This window comes from Pollicipes pollicipes, unplaced genomic scaffold (assembly GCF_011947565.3).
Source record: "Pollicipes pollicipes isolate AB1234 unplaced genomic scaffold, Ppol_2.1 Scaffold_4295;HRSCAF=5057_pilon_pilon_pilon, whole genome shotgun sequence".
In the NCBI taxonomy this organism is placed as follows: domain Eukaryota; kingdom Metazoa; phylum Arthropoda; class Thecostraca; order Pollicipedomorpha; family Pollicipedidae; genus Pollicipes; species Pollicipes pollicipes.
Genome location: NW_023596461.1, coordinates 1,326,190 through 1,343,528, shown reverse-complemented (window position 1 = coordinate 1,343,528; position 17,339 = coordinate 1,326,190). Strand labels below are relative to the sequence as shown.

The window sequence follows — 17,339 nt, the reverse complement described above, 5'->3', positions numbered from 1 at the left end:
GCACGGCAGCCGCGGTTCTGCCGGCACCACTCCGACCCTGACCTGACCCGCTCCGGCGTAGCTCACGTGGGAAACGTCCACAGGCATGGAAACAACTCCCACGGGAGAGCTGCGAATCCGGCCCTGCAATAAAACCCTCACCGGAATCAGGGCAATTGCCTGGAGAGAAAATAGATGGAGGCATGATGCTCGTCAGTTTGTGAGTTCAGAAGATTGACCGTCACATCTTACCGACATAAGCCATTGGTAAGGCTCGCATCCCACTTTTATCCTATGCGCTTAGTAGGTCGCTACAGCCAGCATGAACGGATTTCTCGTCGTGTTCCAAGTTACAACATCAAAATATGAACACCTAACACGCCATATAACCTTAAGCTCGACCGCCTCCACGATGGAGCAAGAGCGCGCATGATACAGCATGACATCCCAGGGGTGCATTGTCACTAAATAACCGTTTACAGGTAAACGTCAATCCATGATCGGTACGCTGGAAAGGGGCTTAGGGAATGGTCATCATGAAACAACACCACGGTTCCTCACCTCCTGAGTTGGGTGAGCTTCATGAAATTGATCGGGGAGGCAGGGGTTTCTGTAAAGTACGGTTATGATAATGTGTTTGTCCCACGTAAGCTGTTTATCATGTTAGTGGCTCCCGACGAACCTCAACGTAAAATAAGCCTGACATTGACAGAGTTTGTCCAATCATCGTAAGCCATTGATGTCCCGAAAACACAAAACGCTCCGCCGAGCGCATCGAACGATGGGTGAGCGGAGAGGCGTTTAATTGCATCCCGACACGTCCGCTCTGCGTCGGCTTTGAACACAGAGTGTCGCGTCATTGTTCTGACATCAGGTACGGGTCAGCTGCGCAGTTCACTTGGCTCATGAACCAAAACAGTGACTTCGCGAACAGAGACAGGAGACGGCGCCTGATATTCTGGGCTCATCAAATGGCGACCCATTTCATTTCAACGAAAGGAACACAGCTTGCCCCGCGTCAGCTGGTCTCCAGCGCAACACGGCTTCATACCAGTTCGCCTGATTAGGCAACGCTGTCCTCTTGGATAAACGCGAATGAAATTCCGTTATTCACAGTCGTATGAATGCGAGCATGTGTACTTAACAAAAGGATCTCACGGCATTCAGTTCCGCCAAAATTGTGATCATAAGATAACGGCAGCATCGTGCACAAGAACAAACAAAGATGATTAGTTGGCAGCCGTCTCCAGTAAAGCGTGATTGGCGAAGACCGTGGTGGCTTAGAAAAGAATAATGGTAAGGACATCTTTGATCGCTGTGTTGTCAAACAAAGCTTGCAAAATATGTGGAAATGCCCCCTTCTTTCACTAAGGCAACTAATTCTCGACTTTTGAAAGCTGGGGCAAGCAAGTTTCAAAGCGTCTCATGGCCGACATCACTGCAAAACTGAACACAAATGACAAGTGATGATAGCGGTGCCAGTTCGTCTATACGCAATACGTTTTCGGTAATGTCGGTCTAAAGAGGTGGATCGGATAGCATAAACCAAATGAGGAGATGCCGTTCGGCAGACGAGCACAAAACAAAATATTTTTGCGTGCGTGTTATACGACTTTTTGATACGACTTTTTACTTTTATACGACTTTCTGCGACTCTTTGATACGACGCATGGGGTCAACGGCAGGAAGTGTTTTATGATGTATTGTAAGTTTTTAGAAACAAGTCGTTTCATTTTGTGTTTAGTTGCGTTGCTGGTGTAATTTTCTGTTTGTTCACCTCTATGTCCTACTTTTGGGATGGCAGGGTGTAATTCCACACGCACGCCAATAAAAACCTGGCGTAAGAGAAGGAATGGGGCGTTTAAAACATGTTGCTGAAATGGCACCCAGAAGCATCTGCGGACAGCACACTTACGCAATATAGCACAGCGCCAACCAAAATATTTGTCCATGTGCCTAGTTGTTAAGCTAACTTAATGATGTATGTAATCTAACATAGCTTAAATGCTACTGATAAATGATGCGATGCGTTCAGCAAAAAGCGCGGTATTTGTACTTAAGAGCACTTTTAATTGGGATTGACACCGATACTGCGAATCGGTAAGATCCACCCATCCTGACTTGCAATAGCCCCCATTTCGAGTCGACCCTTTCTCGGGGCCCGCGTGGCACTCTTTTCGCATATCTCACAGCTCCTCAGATGACCGGCCCTCGAGGCCGTGAGGGCATGGGCCGAAAAGATGCAGCCAACTTGAATCATGTTTAATGGGCTTCTGAGCAGGTTTCCGTTGGTAATTTTGCCACCTTGCAGACTTTCAGATTTAGCTCGAATTCGGATTGAGTGTGCATAGTTTTAATTTCATTTTATCAATTTCCCCATTTGATACTTCTTCTGAACTCGAGGCATGGCCGGCCTTGAATCAAAAGCATGAAGCTGTGTATTTGGGTCCCGAGGTATAGAAACTGTTCCTAGTAATAGTCAGCAATTTAATTACCTTCATTGCAATCATTCTTCGATTATGGAAAGCGTCTGCATAGACAGCCACTCCCAGGTTTAAAGGAAGCTTTTTAAATAGTCAAAAATCAGTTTTCCACTAATTGTCTAACAACGCAATGCTGGGTGCGAACAATTCCCGACAACGCTTACCGTGGAGATCGAATATCCATCACAAGTAACATGAACAAATGTCCCAACAGCGAACACGCAGCAATAGTGGTCATCAAATCGGGAAAGGTAAAAACAAAAAGACATACAGACATATGGACACCCACACCCGCAAGCGCGCGCGCGCGCGCACACACACACACACACACACACACACACACACACACACACACACACACACACACACACACACACACACACACACACACACACACACACACACAGCCACGCAAAAGTGTACAGCTCGGGTACAGTGGCTCCAAAACATTCACGCGTACACTGTTCACCGGAGGCGCTGTGCGGGACGACCCATTGCCTCCCGCACCGCGCGGTAAGGCCGCGCGGCCGAAGGAACGACGCGACCCCTAACTTGGGCCGTCTCCTCTGACAGGAGGACTTCTGGGCGAGCAGCGAGCTGCGAGAGCAGGTGGGCTCACGTTCCTCGTTCCGCCTACTCGCGCGATGAGCCGCAGGTCAACACCTGGACAAACTCTGTCGAGCAAGGTTCACTGTCAGGCTGGACCGTCGTGCGCGCATGGGACGTGGGGGTGGGTTGAGCGCCGGATGCACGCAGGAGAGCGTGGTATTCCGATGCATCACGCAGGCTCGGAGTGGATCACACTGCACGTATTCACACGTAGTTCACACTACACGTAGTTCAGTGGGTGGGGAATATTGTTGCCTCGTAGCAGCTGTACAACTTGCTCTTGGGCACGTCCAAAACCATTATTTCCGACACACGTGGGCATCCTGCCTGTATTTCTGTCATCAAGATGGAAGCTGACACACATTATTACCCTGGTAGTTGATTTTCCCGTCTCCGTCTTTGTCTGCCTCCGAGATCATGTCATCGACCTCATTCTTGGTCATCTTCTCGCCCATTGACGTCATGATGTGCCTCAGCTCGGCCACCGACAAAAATCCATCATCGTCCTTATCGAAGACTCTGAAAAGAAGCAATGGTCTCCTATGCATCGGGAAATTAAGCACTGGAAATGGCCACCCGGGACCATCTGTCCATTGACGAATGGCCATTGTCGTCACCATTGACAGTGTGCGCGGCACGCCTTGCTTGAAAGCTGGCGCGATGCGTCAGTGTCAGTTCATCTGCCGTAATGGATTGAAACGAATTGAGTGCAACTTAATGTCGATTTAAGGGGAAGTCAAGTACTCAGGAGGTCTGCAGCTGCTATTTAATGTTGCGCTCGGTTGGAAAGCGATGGACTGGTGCCAATCACGGTGGGAAATAATTTGACTATGTCGCATTGAAACTGATTGGATTAGGCGATTACATAAAAAGAAGGATTCGCGGATGCGTTGTGTTTCAGATTTATAGGCAGTTTTTCGATCGAATGCTAATACCCTCTTGGTGATAAACATTAGCAAGTATGAAAAAGGAATTCACCTTTTCAAATATTGAGGAACCTGAGAGCCACTCCCCAGACCTGTTGGCCAATGTAACCACCCAACGTCTCACATAAAACTACCTGAAGGCCTCCTTCAGCTCGTCTTCACTCTCCATGCCGGACATCTTCCGTGCCATCATCTGCAAGAACTCGTTGAACTCGATCTGACCGATGCCTTCTTGGTCGACCTTGGTGACCATCTGCTCCAGCTCCGTCACTGCCAAATGACCAAACGTGACGTCACGCCCGGACCACGTGATCCGTTCAGCCAATGACTCTCAAAAGGGATGTCACAGCTATCGTTCACGTGTTGCCTGTCTGATCGCGCAGTTACCAGCCTGTTTGGCAGTCACACACGCTGTCGTTACGTGCCCCGTTACTCTCGCCATTTACTTTGCTGGATTCAGTGCGTATTGTTTCACCTATTTTTCCACATAGGTATTTAGCAGCTACTCACAGCTGACTTAAGGCGCACGTTCACCGCGACCGTGATCTGTGGTAGTTCTACAGTATTGAGCTTATAAGCCCGGTTCGTGCCCAGAATCCAAGAGTGGCATACTTCTTGGTAGCGGAGGCAAGGAGCAGGATATGTCTCATTACCTCTGCCGTTCAGTGGGAGCTAAGATGATTACCAAGCCCCAGCACCGCCCGGTCAATATGATGACTCTTGTCGACTTAGCCGAAAAACAGCGGCACGGGATTGTGAATCGACTGAGCATACGCGACGTCGATAGCCAAGGTAAAGCGAGCATAATGGCTGTCTTTAATGGTTCATGGACAAATGTTCAAAGACGACACGTTATTTGAGTCGAAAAATTATGATGGTGATTTCTATGGCCGATGTGTTTTAATAACCGATGGCGATTTTGAGTTGAAATCAAGAGATCAAGGGTGAAAAATCGCAACTTAACGCTTGTTGCAACATAACGCACACCGAGTATTGCGCGGGCCTTTGGTCCGTGCTGCTACTCCTCCTCTTTCCTATCTCCAACAGATCTCCACGCAGTGTGTCCCTCCCGACACTGACCCCGGCCCACGGCCGTCAGTCTCCACGACATCAGCCGGCCCGCGCGTGCCGTCGGTGTGGGGACACTCCCCTCCCCGACACTGACCCCGACCCACGGCCGTCCGTCTCCGCCCGTCCGCCGGCCCGTGTGTGCCGTCGGTGTGGGGTCACGTCCCTCCCCGACACTGACCCCGACCCACGGCCGTCCGTCTCCGCCCGTCCGCCGGCCCGTGCGTGCCGTCGGTGTGGGGACACGTCCCTCCGCGACACTGATCCCGACCCACGGCCGTCCGTCTCCGCCCGTCCGCCGGCCCGTGTGTGCCGTCGGTGTGGGGACACTCCCCTCTCCGACACTGACCCCGACCCACGGCCGTCAGTCTCCTGTCCGTCCGCCGGCCCGTGTGTGCCGTCGATGTGGGGACACTCCCCTCTCCGACACTGACCCCGACCCACGGCCGTCCGTCTCCGCCCGTCCGCCGGCCCGTGTGTGCCGTCGGTGTGGGGACACTCCCCTCTCCGACACTGACCCCGACCCACGGCCGTCAGTCTCTACCCGTCCGCCGGCCCGTGTGTGCCGTCGGTACCGGGATGCGCCCCTCCCAACCAGCCCACCTGTAGGTCGCTGGCCGAGCGACTTCATCACTACTCCCAGCTCGTGCATGCTGATGACGCCGTCCTCGTCCCGGTCCAGTAGCATGAACGCCTCCTTGAACTCTACGAATGTGGCCGGACGATGTCAGCCACGAAAGGTAGGGGAGACAAACTTCGAAGGGACAAATCAGCATACGTGAGGCCGAACAGTAGGAGTGTGCCAACACCCAGGGAGCTTTCCGCCGTCGACTGGGGCGCGATCTCTCACGCGCCGCCGCAGTCGAAGCGACGACGGCTGGCGGCCGCTAGGGGGCAGCTGGGATTGAGTGGGGCGCAGCCCTGCACGGAAAGGAAGGGTAGAAACGTGACGGTACATGCACGGATGTGGTGATAGCCTCAGTCTAGAAAACACTCAGTAAGCATGTATCTAGCGGCAAGACTCGGCTTTGACGGTCAAGCAATAAAAACGCTCGCATCGTCAGCAACTTCAGGAGGGGAAGACGCAAGGTTGGAGGGACGTAGCCGCTCTGTGTCCCACTGACAATGCTCATACGCTGAGCTGAGCTGAGCTGGGCTGACCATATGACAGGCAATCTTAGGTTAGCTGAGCTGAGCTGGGCAGGGCCGAGCTGAGCCGAGTCGAGACGAACAGAGCCGAGCCGAGCTGAGAACTGAGTCGAGAACTGAGCTGAGAACTGAGACGAGCTGAGCTGAGCTGAGCTGAGCTGAGCTGAGCTGAGCCGAGCTGAGTCGAGCCGAGCTACTCGCACTCACCAGCTACCAGCTCCTCAGTCAGGCCATACTCCACGAGGTCGATGGTGACGATCAGGTCGTACTGCTGGTGACGGCCCTTCTTGCCCTTCTTGCCCTTGCCCCCCTTGCCGCCGCCCTTCTGGTGGCCCTTCTGAGCCGTGCGCTGCGACGACGGGCCCTTGCCGACGACATCAGTGGAACAGGCTTTCGATCGCGCCTGTGGGAGTGAGCGAAGCGTCAGCGATGACAGGTGCTGTAGTGGTAGGAGCGGGCAGTGCAAATTCGTGCCAAGTTCCGCACTTGAGAAGAGTGGGCGAGTGGCATGTTTTACGGACAGGCGGCGACACTTCTCTCCGAATGTCATAGTATTTTACGCCTCTAGACAACACTCACTGCGTGACACATTTTTGTGTGCGTTTCGATCGACTTCCATCGTCATGATAAGGAAGGCAAACCATCTTGAATGAAAATCATCACCTTTTTAGAGCATGTGCCTTTACTTTTGCATACACAAAATTAGCTATGCAAGTGAAAACCCGGCGGCAGGTACGACGCTGCACAGACTTGTTCATGTGTCGTCCAGAGGCGTCTTGGGCTGAAAGGCTAGAGCGGGCAGGCTAACTAGGCCTTTCGGAAAACCGAATCCCTGTTGTGACTCTTGGAAATAACTGACGTTGAAGAGTTATTTGTCTCTCTAGCTTTTGTTTGCGTTCACGCCCCCGGTCTCTTATATTGCCAGGGAGAGTGTCAGCTAGAGGTGCAGCTGACAAAGTACTTTGACATGCTGCCAGTAAGGCGCAACATTCGAGCTTGAATGACATGCTGACGTGTTTTCACTAATTTGCGGTGGGGAAGTCAATGCATAATGGCACACAAGATCAGCCACTGTTTTTTATACAGCCCTGACACGTACGCACTAAGATGATACAGATCCGTCGTATCACGTGGATAGAAAGACACACGTACATACAGCTAATATGGCGAGTGTGCTGCTGTTCACGACGCCGCTGGCTGCAAGCATATCCCGAAGTTTAACACCTAGTGCTACCGCTGCTCCCAGTTCCAACGCGGTCCAAAGCGGAGTCAGCCAGTGCAGCGACTGGTGTGAACGTGCGGGCATACACTTCAAGGACACCCCGGTTGTAAACCTTGGCGAGGAATTGTCGTTTACAACGGCTTTGCGTGAGTCGTGAAATAATACAGCGTGGAATTCATCAACGTTCGGTTGGACGAAAACAGTCGAACTGCGGCATCCCGCAGTTATCTACGGCGAGCGACGCCATCGTAGATGAAGGAGACAAGGCGACGGGCGGCCTCCGGGAACCGGAGGCCAAACTAGCCTGTGTCCATACCGATTAGCGCACATTTCAATTCATGAGGGTAAGCTTGCAGCACCCGTGATAGCGCCGAGGTGCAGCACGCTGGACCTCAACGCTGCCCAGATCTCCCTGACAGTGGTAGCCGGTGATGTTAGGATCTCCCCCGATCTCCCTGGCCGTGGCAGCTGGCCAAATCAGGGTCTCCCCGATCCCCCTGGCAGTGACATGACAGCTGGTCACGTCAGGGTCTCCCCGATCCCCCCTGGCAGTGACAGCTGGCCACGTGAGGATCTCCCCGATCTCCCCTGGCAGTGACATCTGGCCACGTCAGGGTCTCCCCGATCCCCCGGTAGTCGCATCCGGTCGCGCTCGGCCCGCGCCAGCCGCGCTCAATCGGCCGCTCCCAGCGTGGCGGCGTCGCCACCCTGTGCCCGGCGCCCCGTGAGACTGACGTCTGAATGAGCGGCTCCGGGAGAGGCTGGCCTGGCCGTCAGCGGCGCGAGCATGGCGCCGACTCCGCCGAGCCGCTGACGCAGTCGATAAACGCAAGGCCGGCAGCCGCGTCGCCGCGGGTCGGGGGTAGCCGAAGTGTACTGCGTACATCGCTCTTGAATGGCACATTGCCGGATGTGCCACATAAAGAGGCGTATGTGCAATGCAGTGCCGTCGTGGCACAGGACGTAACACAGAGTTAGCGTGCGAAAAGGCCGAAGGGTGAGAGCGGCGTGACCAGAGGGAGCGTTTGCCGGACCTACTGACGGGCTAACGGGAAAGGTGGCTGGTGTGATCCGCTGAGTTGATGACAGCCGCCCATATGCGACAGGGAGCAGCGCCTTGTCAAAAACTGCTGTGTCGTATTGGCGTAGAGTTTGGCAGAAGACGTTTCCTTATTTTGTGAATGTCTGGCACAACTGAGTTCATTGCGCTGGAGTCCCTGCGGCCTTTGTTGTCATGCAAGTAATGGTTTAACAGGACTTTACAACCGAAAACTTTTCAAGCGTGTAACCGCAAGGCTAGTACCCGCTCGTTTTCGCCTCTGCGCACTGTACCCTTGCGCGCTGCAGCACACGGGGATTATCCTGAAGCCAGCTGTTGTCAGAGAGTCGTGCCAGAACTAGCCCGTCCGTCGATCCCGCCCAGCGCCGAGCGGACCCTGCCAGGCTCATCATGCGGCACGGATTCCCAGCGGCTGTGGATGTGCCCCATTATCAGCTGCATTATCACCGAGGCGCGATTGAGGTGATGATGAGAGATGGACAGTTTCAATAGTTGCAACACGTAAACTAAAGTGAATGTAGGCAGAATCAACTGGCAATTGTACAAATGGGTTTGTCATTGGCAGTTCTGATAGGCTATCGCGATAACGTTGCATGGGAATCGCTCAGCGATATTGACAGTACGTGCGCTTATGTATTAGCATTCACTGTAAAATGTCACAGCTTAATTTTAGCTACATTTCATACCGGCCATTTGCAAGAGCATGTCTACACTACACTTCAGTCCGTGTGTACTTTATGCAGATTTTCGTTTAACTTGTCAAAGGAATGCCAATTATAGCAACATGGAGCCGTAAACAACTTCACGCCACTAAGATGGAATTGGCTCCACGTATGAGAAAGCCAATCTTACTTGGAATAGATTAGCCAGTAAGCTATCTTCCAATGCAGAAATACCCTTTTCATTTAAACTTTTAGTCTGACAAAAACTAAGGAATTTCCTGACGCCAGGAACGACTTGAATAGTTTCTGATAAGTTGTGGCCAGGGGTTGATCCGAGTGAGACAAAGTCAGCCAGGCGAATGTTCTTCATTGCAAAACAAACCCAAGTTTTTTTTAAGAAGTACACCTGGTGCATAAGCATAGTTATAATAAGCTAAATGAGTGGCAGTTACGCATGCAGCCACAATGAATTGAATTACTTTGTATAATAAATGTTCACTACTTCCTGTACAGACCACTTCAATACGCACTCGGAGGGGTACCCTCCGAATGTTTGTTATGACGTTATGACATGACGTATGAATGTTATGACAAAAGGAATGTTTGTTACGTTCATGCCTGCTGAAAAGCGAATGAAGCTTGTCATCTGGGAACACAAACAAATAGGACGATTCAGTGTACTGAAATATCCCACGGCAATGGTTCTACCAGGAGCAGGTACACAGATGTTTAACGCTCGCGCACACATTTATGGTAGGACTGCTTGAAAATTCATTGACTGGGCCCGACTGGACGAGACTGGGCCTTATCCAAGCCATTTTTACACGCGCTCGGGTGTGGGTCAATTTGACTCCCAGGAGGTTTTTCCAGAATGATTTCCTAGCAGTCGTACCAAACTTGGCATAGCTGTAGGCCATTGAATAGCGGATCTTTTGGTGGAACACAACTTTATGTGCATGTAAGGATATCCGTTGTCACTGTTGGCAGATGGCAGTCAAAACCAGCCTGTTTTTCTGGAGAGCCTGCAATATGGGGTAGTTTCTGATGCTCAGTTCAATTTTTGATAGCAGGGACTGCAAGATATATTTTCCATGGACTTCTGAAATGTCAAAGTGGGTCACTAACCTAACATGACCCAGATAAGCCTCCTTTAGAAAAATATCGTCCGGTCTAATACGGCGCGTTAACGGTTTTACGTTTGAGGATATCGGAGTTTGTTTCATCAGATGTGATGAAACAAGCTCACTTATAGCTACAAGTCTGCTTTTGAAGTGGAAAGTATTGCTCTAGACAGCACAATTCTCTGTTTAGTAAACATGGTCCTCAATGCATCATGCTTTGATTACGTTATCGTACTTTGTACAACACTAATTGACAGCCAATTGACGGCCGTTATGTCTGGAAATCGCGCTCACACATCCCAGATATGAACGCTTCGACAATAACATTTTTCTTGGCTTTCATAGCGGTATGGTTTGTAAAACTGCAGGATTTGATTGACGCTTTTATGACGTCACGAATGCCAAGATGATTGAAATACTCTCCCGCATACACCTTTTTCCATTTTCGCGGACGTGTGGCTCAGAAACCAGAGGCGCTTTGGCCTTAAGATTGGCAGGGCTGTGAACAGTAATGAAAGGTCTTCAAGATTGCTATTTCAGTTTAAAACTCCATTTAAATGTGGAGCACTCCCTTTAAGTTGCGAAATGTATTGATTTGGAATAGTGTGTTTTTGCTTACTGCCTAAAATTTGGCAAAACCAAAGATTTTGTCGGTCGGTATTGATTCCAATAAACTGGATGATGTGTCTATGCAGTTCCCATAGCTCGATCTCTCTCGGTTTCTGTCACAGCACATTGTATCTTAAGCCTGTCGCAGACAAGCCGACAATAGCCGCTGATCAGTGTAATAGCGTCACACCCATGGGTTGGAAAATGCAAAACATTTAGTTATTTTTCAGCTGGTGCTAGATGTTGCTTGCACTTACACCGAACAGGTAGTTCCACGTGCACATTTGCTCTGGATGCAAATATATCTTATCTGTCCTCCTCGAAAGCAGTTTGAAACGATCGGGTCAACGACCTGAACGTCAAAGCCAGTGAACGACTGCATACATCGACCCGCACCTCTGCAGTTACGATTGTCCGTTCTCTCCTCCGGGAAAATGTGTCGGTTTGTGTCGCTGCGACGCCTGGTCATCCAAGTTTGGACCTGGCTTTGACTCGTGCTCTGTAGCCTTTTTGCAATGTGAGAATTCAATGTTCCCACGTTTATCGGACGAGAAATACGTGGTGATTTTGCAATCTAGTGGGAAACTTCCACCCGAGCAGTTCGTTCTAAGTTACCTCCAAAAGATTGGAGCGCAACTTATGAATTGCCCTGCCCCTAATGCTACATACTTAATGGCGGTACAATCGAAGGTTACCAAAATGTAAACCGTCAATTGCATGACCACTGGCTGAGCTGGCCCTCAGAGGCTGCAACATACTTGGTTATCTAACTGTACGTCTTTTTATAAATTTAGGTCAGTTCCAGAAGCAGGTAGATCACGCAGATGAAAGTCCAACGGCAGCAGCATTTCTATGGAAATGGCTTCACCCACAAGAAATGAGGTTCCAAGACGCACAGTGATGCCACCTCGAGCGTTCTGCATGACAGCTGAGGCAGTGCTGTCCATCCTGGCTTGCTAACACAGTTAGCTCATCTGTAGTCGCTAACGTGTAAAAATAAGCTGTTTTTAGCAGGCTATTATCAAGCTACATTTGTATGGCATCACACCGCTGGATGTACAAAATATTTTCTTTCGTCTTCAATTAATGACGAATGCAAGTGTTTCGTACTATGCCACCGGACGATAGCTCCGAGGAACAACTCCGCTTCACAAGCATTCAAGCTGTCTTCGTTCTGACCCTAGTAATTTACAAGACAGCGAAATTGTATGAACAGTGGAGTAGCCCGGATAGGTAGTCGGAGTCATCTGCAGCTGAAGTGATGCACAAGAAGAAATACATTGCATCTTACGAAACAAACCCGTGCAATTGATTTTAGACAACCTCTGTGTGCGGCACCACTCGTAGTTACGAATCATTCCCGGGATCAGTTCACGTCTTCGGAAACAGTGGCCCATCACAAGCTTAGAGTGACGACGATGAGACGAAGTTTGTACTTGCCGCTACCGCAACGTTCTGTGTATGTTTACTTGATTGGTCATCCGAGTTTGTGTTTGTTTTCCTTTTGATGCATTAGAGCGCTGCCACCCCCACACCTTGCCAACCCCCCCTCGCTCAGAGCATCAGAACCTTGCGAATGCTAATGTCCATTAGCTTTATTAGCCATCAGTTGGGTGGAAACGATTGGACAACGCCGGCACCCACCACTCTCGGACATTTTAATGGACATACCATCGCACGCCACCGGGGTATTGCAATAATCAGAGCGACTTATTTATTTATCTGCGGCTTCAGCAAACCCTGCGCGGCAGGCCAGTAACGTTTCTCGCGCTGTGCAGCCCCTGACCGCACTGCCGTGAAGCTCTCTCCAATGAGTGGCGCGATTTTTTTATGAAAATTCTGCCCTAGCATTTTCAAAACGCCTAGTTGTCGTGACTGATAAGACGCAGTACCTCTTCAAGATTGCAACATCAGTTATTTCATCCACACGGGAGACCTAAAATGTTCAACCGTTGAATGAGATGAAAATGCGGGTTCGCATTGTGATTTCCGCAGTGCCGGTGAACGGGGGTAGCGACTAGAGACGCAATTTTTCAGTCTGACAGCCTGCCAATTTCTAACCCGCAAAACCCGCAGGATCTTGGCTGGGTTATAGGCCAGACGTAGCAGGCTTTTGCTGGTCAAAAACTTTTCTTTGTTTTCATAAAAGTTCTCTGCAGCATGCAATGATATGTCATGGCTTTTATGACATTGCTAGATGCCAATGATGTTACTGGAGAGGTAAATATCCGTGGACAAAAAATTGCAATCCTTGCTTTCACTTGGCTTTCACGCGGTATTATCACGCGGTGATTTCATTGTGCAGGTAATTTGCTGCTCTCTGAGCAGCATCACTGGTGTTAGCCACAACACAACGGCAGGCAGGCTCGGCCTGTGCGCATCCCTCAGTTGCCACCTGTCGCTCTTTGTCACGACATTCATCGCACGACGACGTCCCAGGGTCATGGACGACGTCCCCGGTGAGCACTCCCGCCGGCGAGAGCGACTGCTTGCGCGGCTGCTGGCCCGGCAGCGCAGGGGGACGCTCCGGCGCTCCCGATGTGCAGGACCGAGCCTGGTGGCTCGCTGTTTTCGCTGCCGGAGTCAACGGTCATCCGCGCGGGGCCGCCCGTGCTCCGCTGTGGTGGGTGGGAGCTCATTCATTGTGGGATGCCAACGCTGTCGACGGGGCAGCGGTCCAGGATCAGCTGAGAGCGGTCCAGGATCGGCTGACAACGGCCCGGGATCAGCTACAGCGGCCCGGGATCAGCTGACAGCGGCCTGGACCAGCTGACAGCGGCCCGGAATCAGCTGACAGCGGCCCGGGATCAGCTCACAGCGGCCTCAGCTCACAGCTCACCGCGGAAGAGTAGTGCGGAGGCGTGACAGGGGCGCCCTTAATAGCAACTAATGAGGAGGGCGCAGTGGATGATAGCGTGGCAAATCTTCTAGGCGACATCGGAGAGGGCGGGGCCCTGCGGCCTCTGATCTATGTGGACGTTAAAGCTAAACGGACAGCCCCTGCAGCACATGAAGCTGGAAATTGACACCGCTCTGTCGGTATACTAAGAAGCAAAGTACCAGCGGCTGGGCCGCCTGACGGGCCGCGCATCCGGCAGTGCGGGCAGAAACCTCGCACGTGCAATGGAGTGATGCTGTCCAGCGTAGCGAGGGTGTTGGTGCGTTGCCATGAGCTTGCCCCTCATTGCAATGAAGGGGCCTGGCCAGTGTCTGCTTTGGGAGGATCTGGTTATATTGCTTTCGTGTTGATTCGTCCTGAGTGCACATTGTTTAAGAAGTTTTGTATTGTAACAGGTTAAAAGGCACAGATCAAAGTCCAGACCAGTATGCCAGAGCGACATGAGGATACTTATACTACGGAAAGAAAGCAATGGCAACAACACGGAAAAGTTATACATAAATGTGTGCAAAGCCACCGATGTACTCTTTAATGAATCCGGTTTCACATGCAGCCAGCTGGAGGGCTAAGCCCAGACAGGTCAGGTCGTGAAAGCTACATACACACATTGCCTAGTTATGGCTCAGAATAGAAGAGCTTTTTCCCCATTGCCTCGTCAGTTATCATAAGCTATTCCAGTCATCTAGCCAGCGTAAATAGTGCATTCTCCACCTGCTAAGCTCATGAAAAACGACAATTGTAGTTTCTATCCGTCCGGGCTTCCAAATACGAGCGGCTCTGCACGCTTAGATTTTGATTCATCCGCATGGAGACAAGAATTACATCTGCTATCACGCTGCTCGCCGCACGCCGCCAAAAGCGTATGACTGGTTATCAGCATCAAACGAATGACAGCTACATCACTGCAGAACACAAAACAAAATAGTCGTAATAGCTGAAATACTTCACTGGCGGCTGAATAGCATTGTTGATAGAATATCGTCAAATACAGGTTTAATAAGTCAGAAAGCTACCAACTCGCAACCGCGTGAGCTAAATTTCAAACGTAATATTGCAGACTAGCTGTCAACGAGTCGGAGATTATTCCTCAAGCATCGACAGGATGTTTTACTTATTCCTAATGTATCAGCGTTGTCCGAACTGCCTGCGTATCAGGGAATTCGCAATGTCCCTCATTGCTTCCATTTATGTCTATAAACCGCTGACTCATAAACTCATATCAATTCATATGCTTGAGTCAACCTCTCCTGGCTAATCAAATAACGCAGGATATATTAATATAACGAGATGCAAATAATAGACCGTGAATTGTGCACAGTCGCGTATAATTGCCCTATGGTTCACCTAAAAGGATCTGGAAAGAACCAGCCTCGATATTGGCCTGCAAGTAGAGAACTAACAGAATGTAGCTGGCAGGCATTCATGACATCAAAATAACTATTGCACATAGCCAGAAGCCCAGTCGGCGCACAGAAATGAGCGATGAGCAGTTGGCGCGGACGACCAGGCATGGACAAAGTAGCAGAGAATGGCCAGAAGCACAAATAAAAGCTAGTGCAATGCTGTGAGACGACATTTTCTCCCTTTGATCTTCATGCTCCTGAGCGAAACAATAATGAATAATAATCAATAGCTTACTCCGTGTTGTGACGCACGAAATTCGTGCGCAGCTAGTGCAGTGCCCGGGAGTGTAGAAGTTACAAGCGAAGCCGTAGGTTGGGGGTTTGTAAATGTCATCACGCCTTCTGGAAGCTTTCATCTGTTTCATTTACTCAACACAGCATCACGCAGCACTCAGAAAAAATATGCAAGAGCTTCGCAACATGGTTTTTAGTCCGTTTGCTCGCGAGCCATTTCATCCGGCGGGACCCTCTTGCTAAACTGAAATGTGAATAAAATACTAATCGCCTCCATTCGGGCTGGGTATGACTAAAGTAATTATTATATTTGCAAAACAGCTTCAAAACGCGAACCGAAGCCGAATCCGGATCTTGATAGACATTCGTAGGCAGCGATACGAAGCCAACACTACTTGACCGAGTGAGAGCGGGTGAGGTGGGGATAACTGGCCGTGGCAAAATGTGTGTTTGTGTCTGCAACAGACTACGTCCCACCGAGTACGAAGACACGATCCGCCAATGTTGTGAGGATGTTAACACTAGTGCTAGATCTCGGCAACTAAAGACGACAAATCCGCTGGGCAAAGTAAATGGTGCGCATAAATGCCCCGAGAACAATAAGTAAGAGAGGTAAACACTGCGACCCATTGGGAACGCCATCAATCAACCTGCGCATGGCCTATGCCACTTTTTAGAGACGTCTTCTCCAATATGGTATGCTGAAACGTTAACTATTAGGAACACTGGCTATGCCATATATATATATATATATATATATATATATATATATATGGTTTTAGACCGCAACCACAGCTTTGGTTATCGTCTCCGGGGTCATGCCAATTAAACAGGCGCCTAGCCGAATTTATTGTCACTGGTATCCACCATAAGAAGTATTTTGGCAACGCTATGGTTTTGTTAACCAAGTCATAAGGCATGTCAAATTAATAAATTTATTAAATTTCAACCGCTTTGCCTGGGCTACCAAGTTTCAGCGATACCACATGTGGCATGCTCGTGGACGTTACATATGACCCACTTTACCTATTTGACCCTACGCCCATACGATAACCATATTACGTTCACGATTAATTTTGTAGCTGCATTTCAGACCGTTACAGCTAGCATTCTGATGCTTTTTGAATTTTCCTAGAAAGGTATTGTCGTATAACCCGCCGATATCTATGTGCCCCGCTTCGATACTATTCAAATGCGGCCCAAGTACATATTTTTGGGACGTATGTCAGAACGAGTGCCTGGCTGATCCAGATGACGTGCCCTCCATGATTTTTTGGCTGTACTCGGCCGATGTTTGCCTGAAATAAGTTTTAACATGATCTGTGCCGTACATAATGACCACATGTCAGGGTTATGTACCATGTATGCGAGCTATTCAGAGGCGAGTCTGGAGCAATCAAGGCAGTTGTTTGGGCACACGCTGGCATGTGCCAGGTTGGACGTCTAAGGAAACAATTTGAGCCTACCAAAAGTCTCCAGCAATGAAATACAGGCAGAGCCACAGCCAGAGTCTTGGTAAGGCGAAAGGTAAGGGGGACATCGTGTTTAACGAAGGGCTCCCTGCTGGTGAAAAGGCGCCACCCCACCCCCTCAAATAAAAACTGTCTTCTTCATCGCATTTCATTCGAGGGGGCCAATGCTCGTCGCTTTAGTTTCTGGTTTCGTCTTTTAATCTGAAAACGGAGGCCAAAAGCCACAAAAAGACGCAAATGCACTTCAATTTAAAAGTCATCAAAGGAAAGGAACCATATATCAAAATAACTGCATCGAATAACTGCCGGTGTTACTCATTCCACCATGGCTGGGCGGGCTCTTTCTTAACAGATGGCAGCCAGGGCGTTGCCTGAACTTGTTCAGGACTCTACAAAGATATTGATAGATTGATTGCAAAAGCTGATGAGCGTAGGCTCAGTTG

The 17,339-nt window shown here is 50.1% G+C and overlaps 1 protein-coding gene across 1 annotated transcript; it reads right to left on the bottom strand.

Moving 5' to 3' along the window:
* Positions 1-2,855: 2,855 nt before the first annotated feature.
* LOC119096360 (calmodulin) lies at positions 2,856-6,587 on the bottom strand. The gene is made up of 5 exons (XM_037219211.1): positions 6,422-6,587; positions 5,669-5,770; positions 4,132-4,267; positions 3,442-3,590; positions 2,856-3,136 (listed from the first exon to the last, which is right to left on the bottom strand). Exons 2-5 carry the CDS (start codon positions 5,751-5,753, stop codon positions 3,096-3,098), a joined length of 411 nt encoding a protein of 136 aa, XP_037075106.1. The 5' UTR covers positions 5,754-5,770; positions 6,422-6,587; the 3' UTR covers positions 2,856-3,095.
* Positions 6,588-17,339: the final 10,752 nt, after the last annotated feature.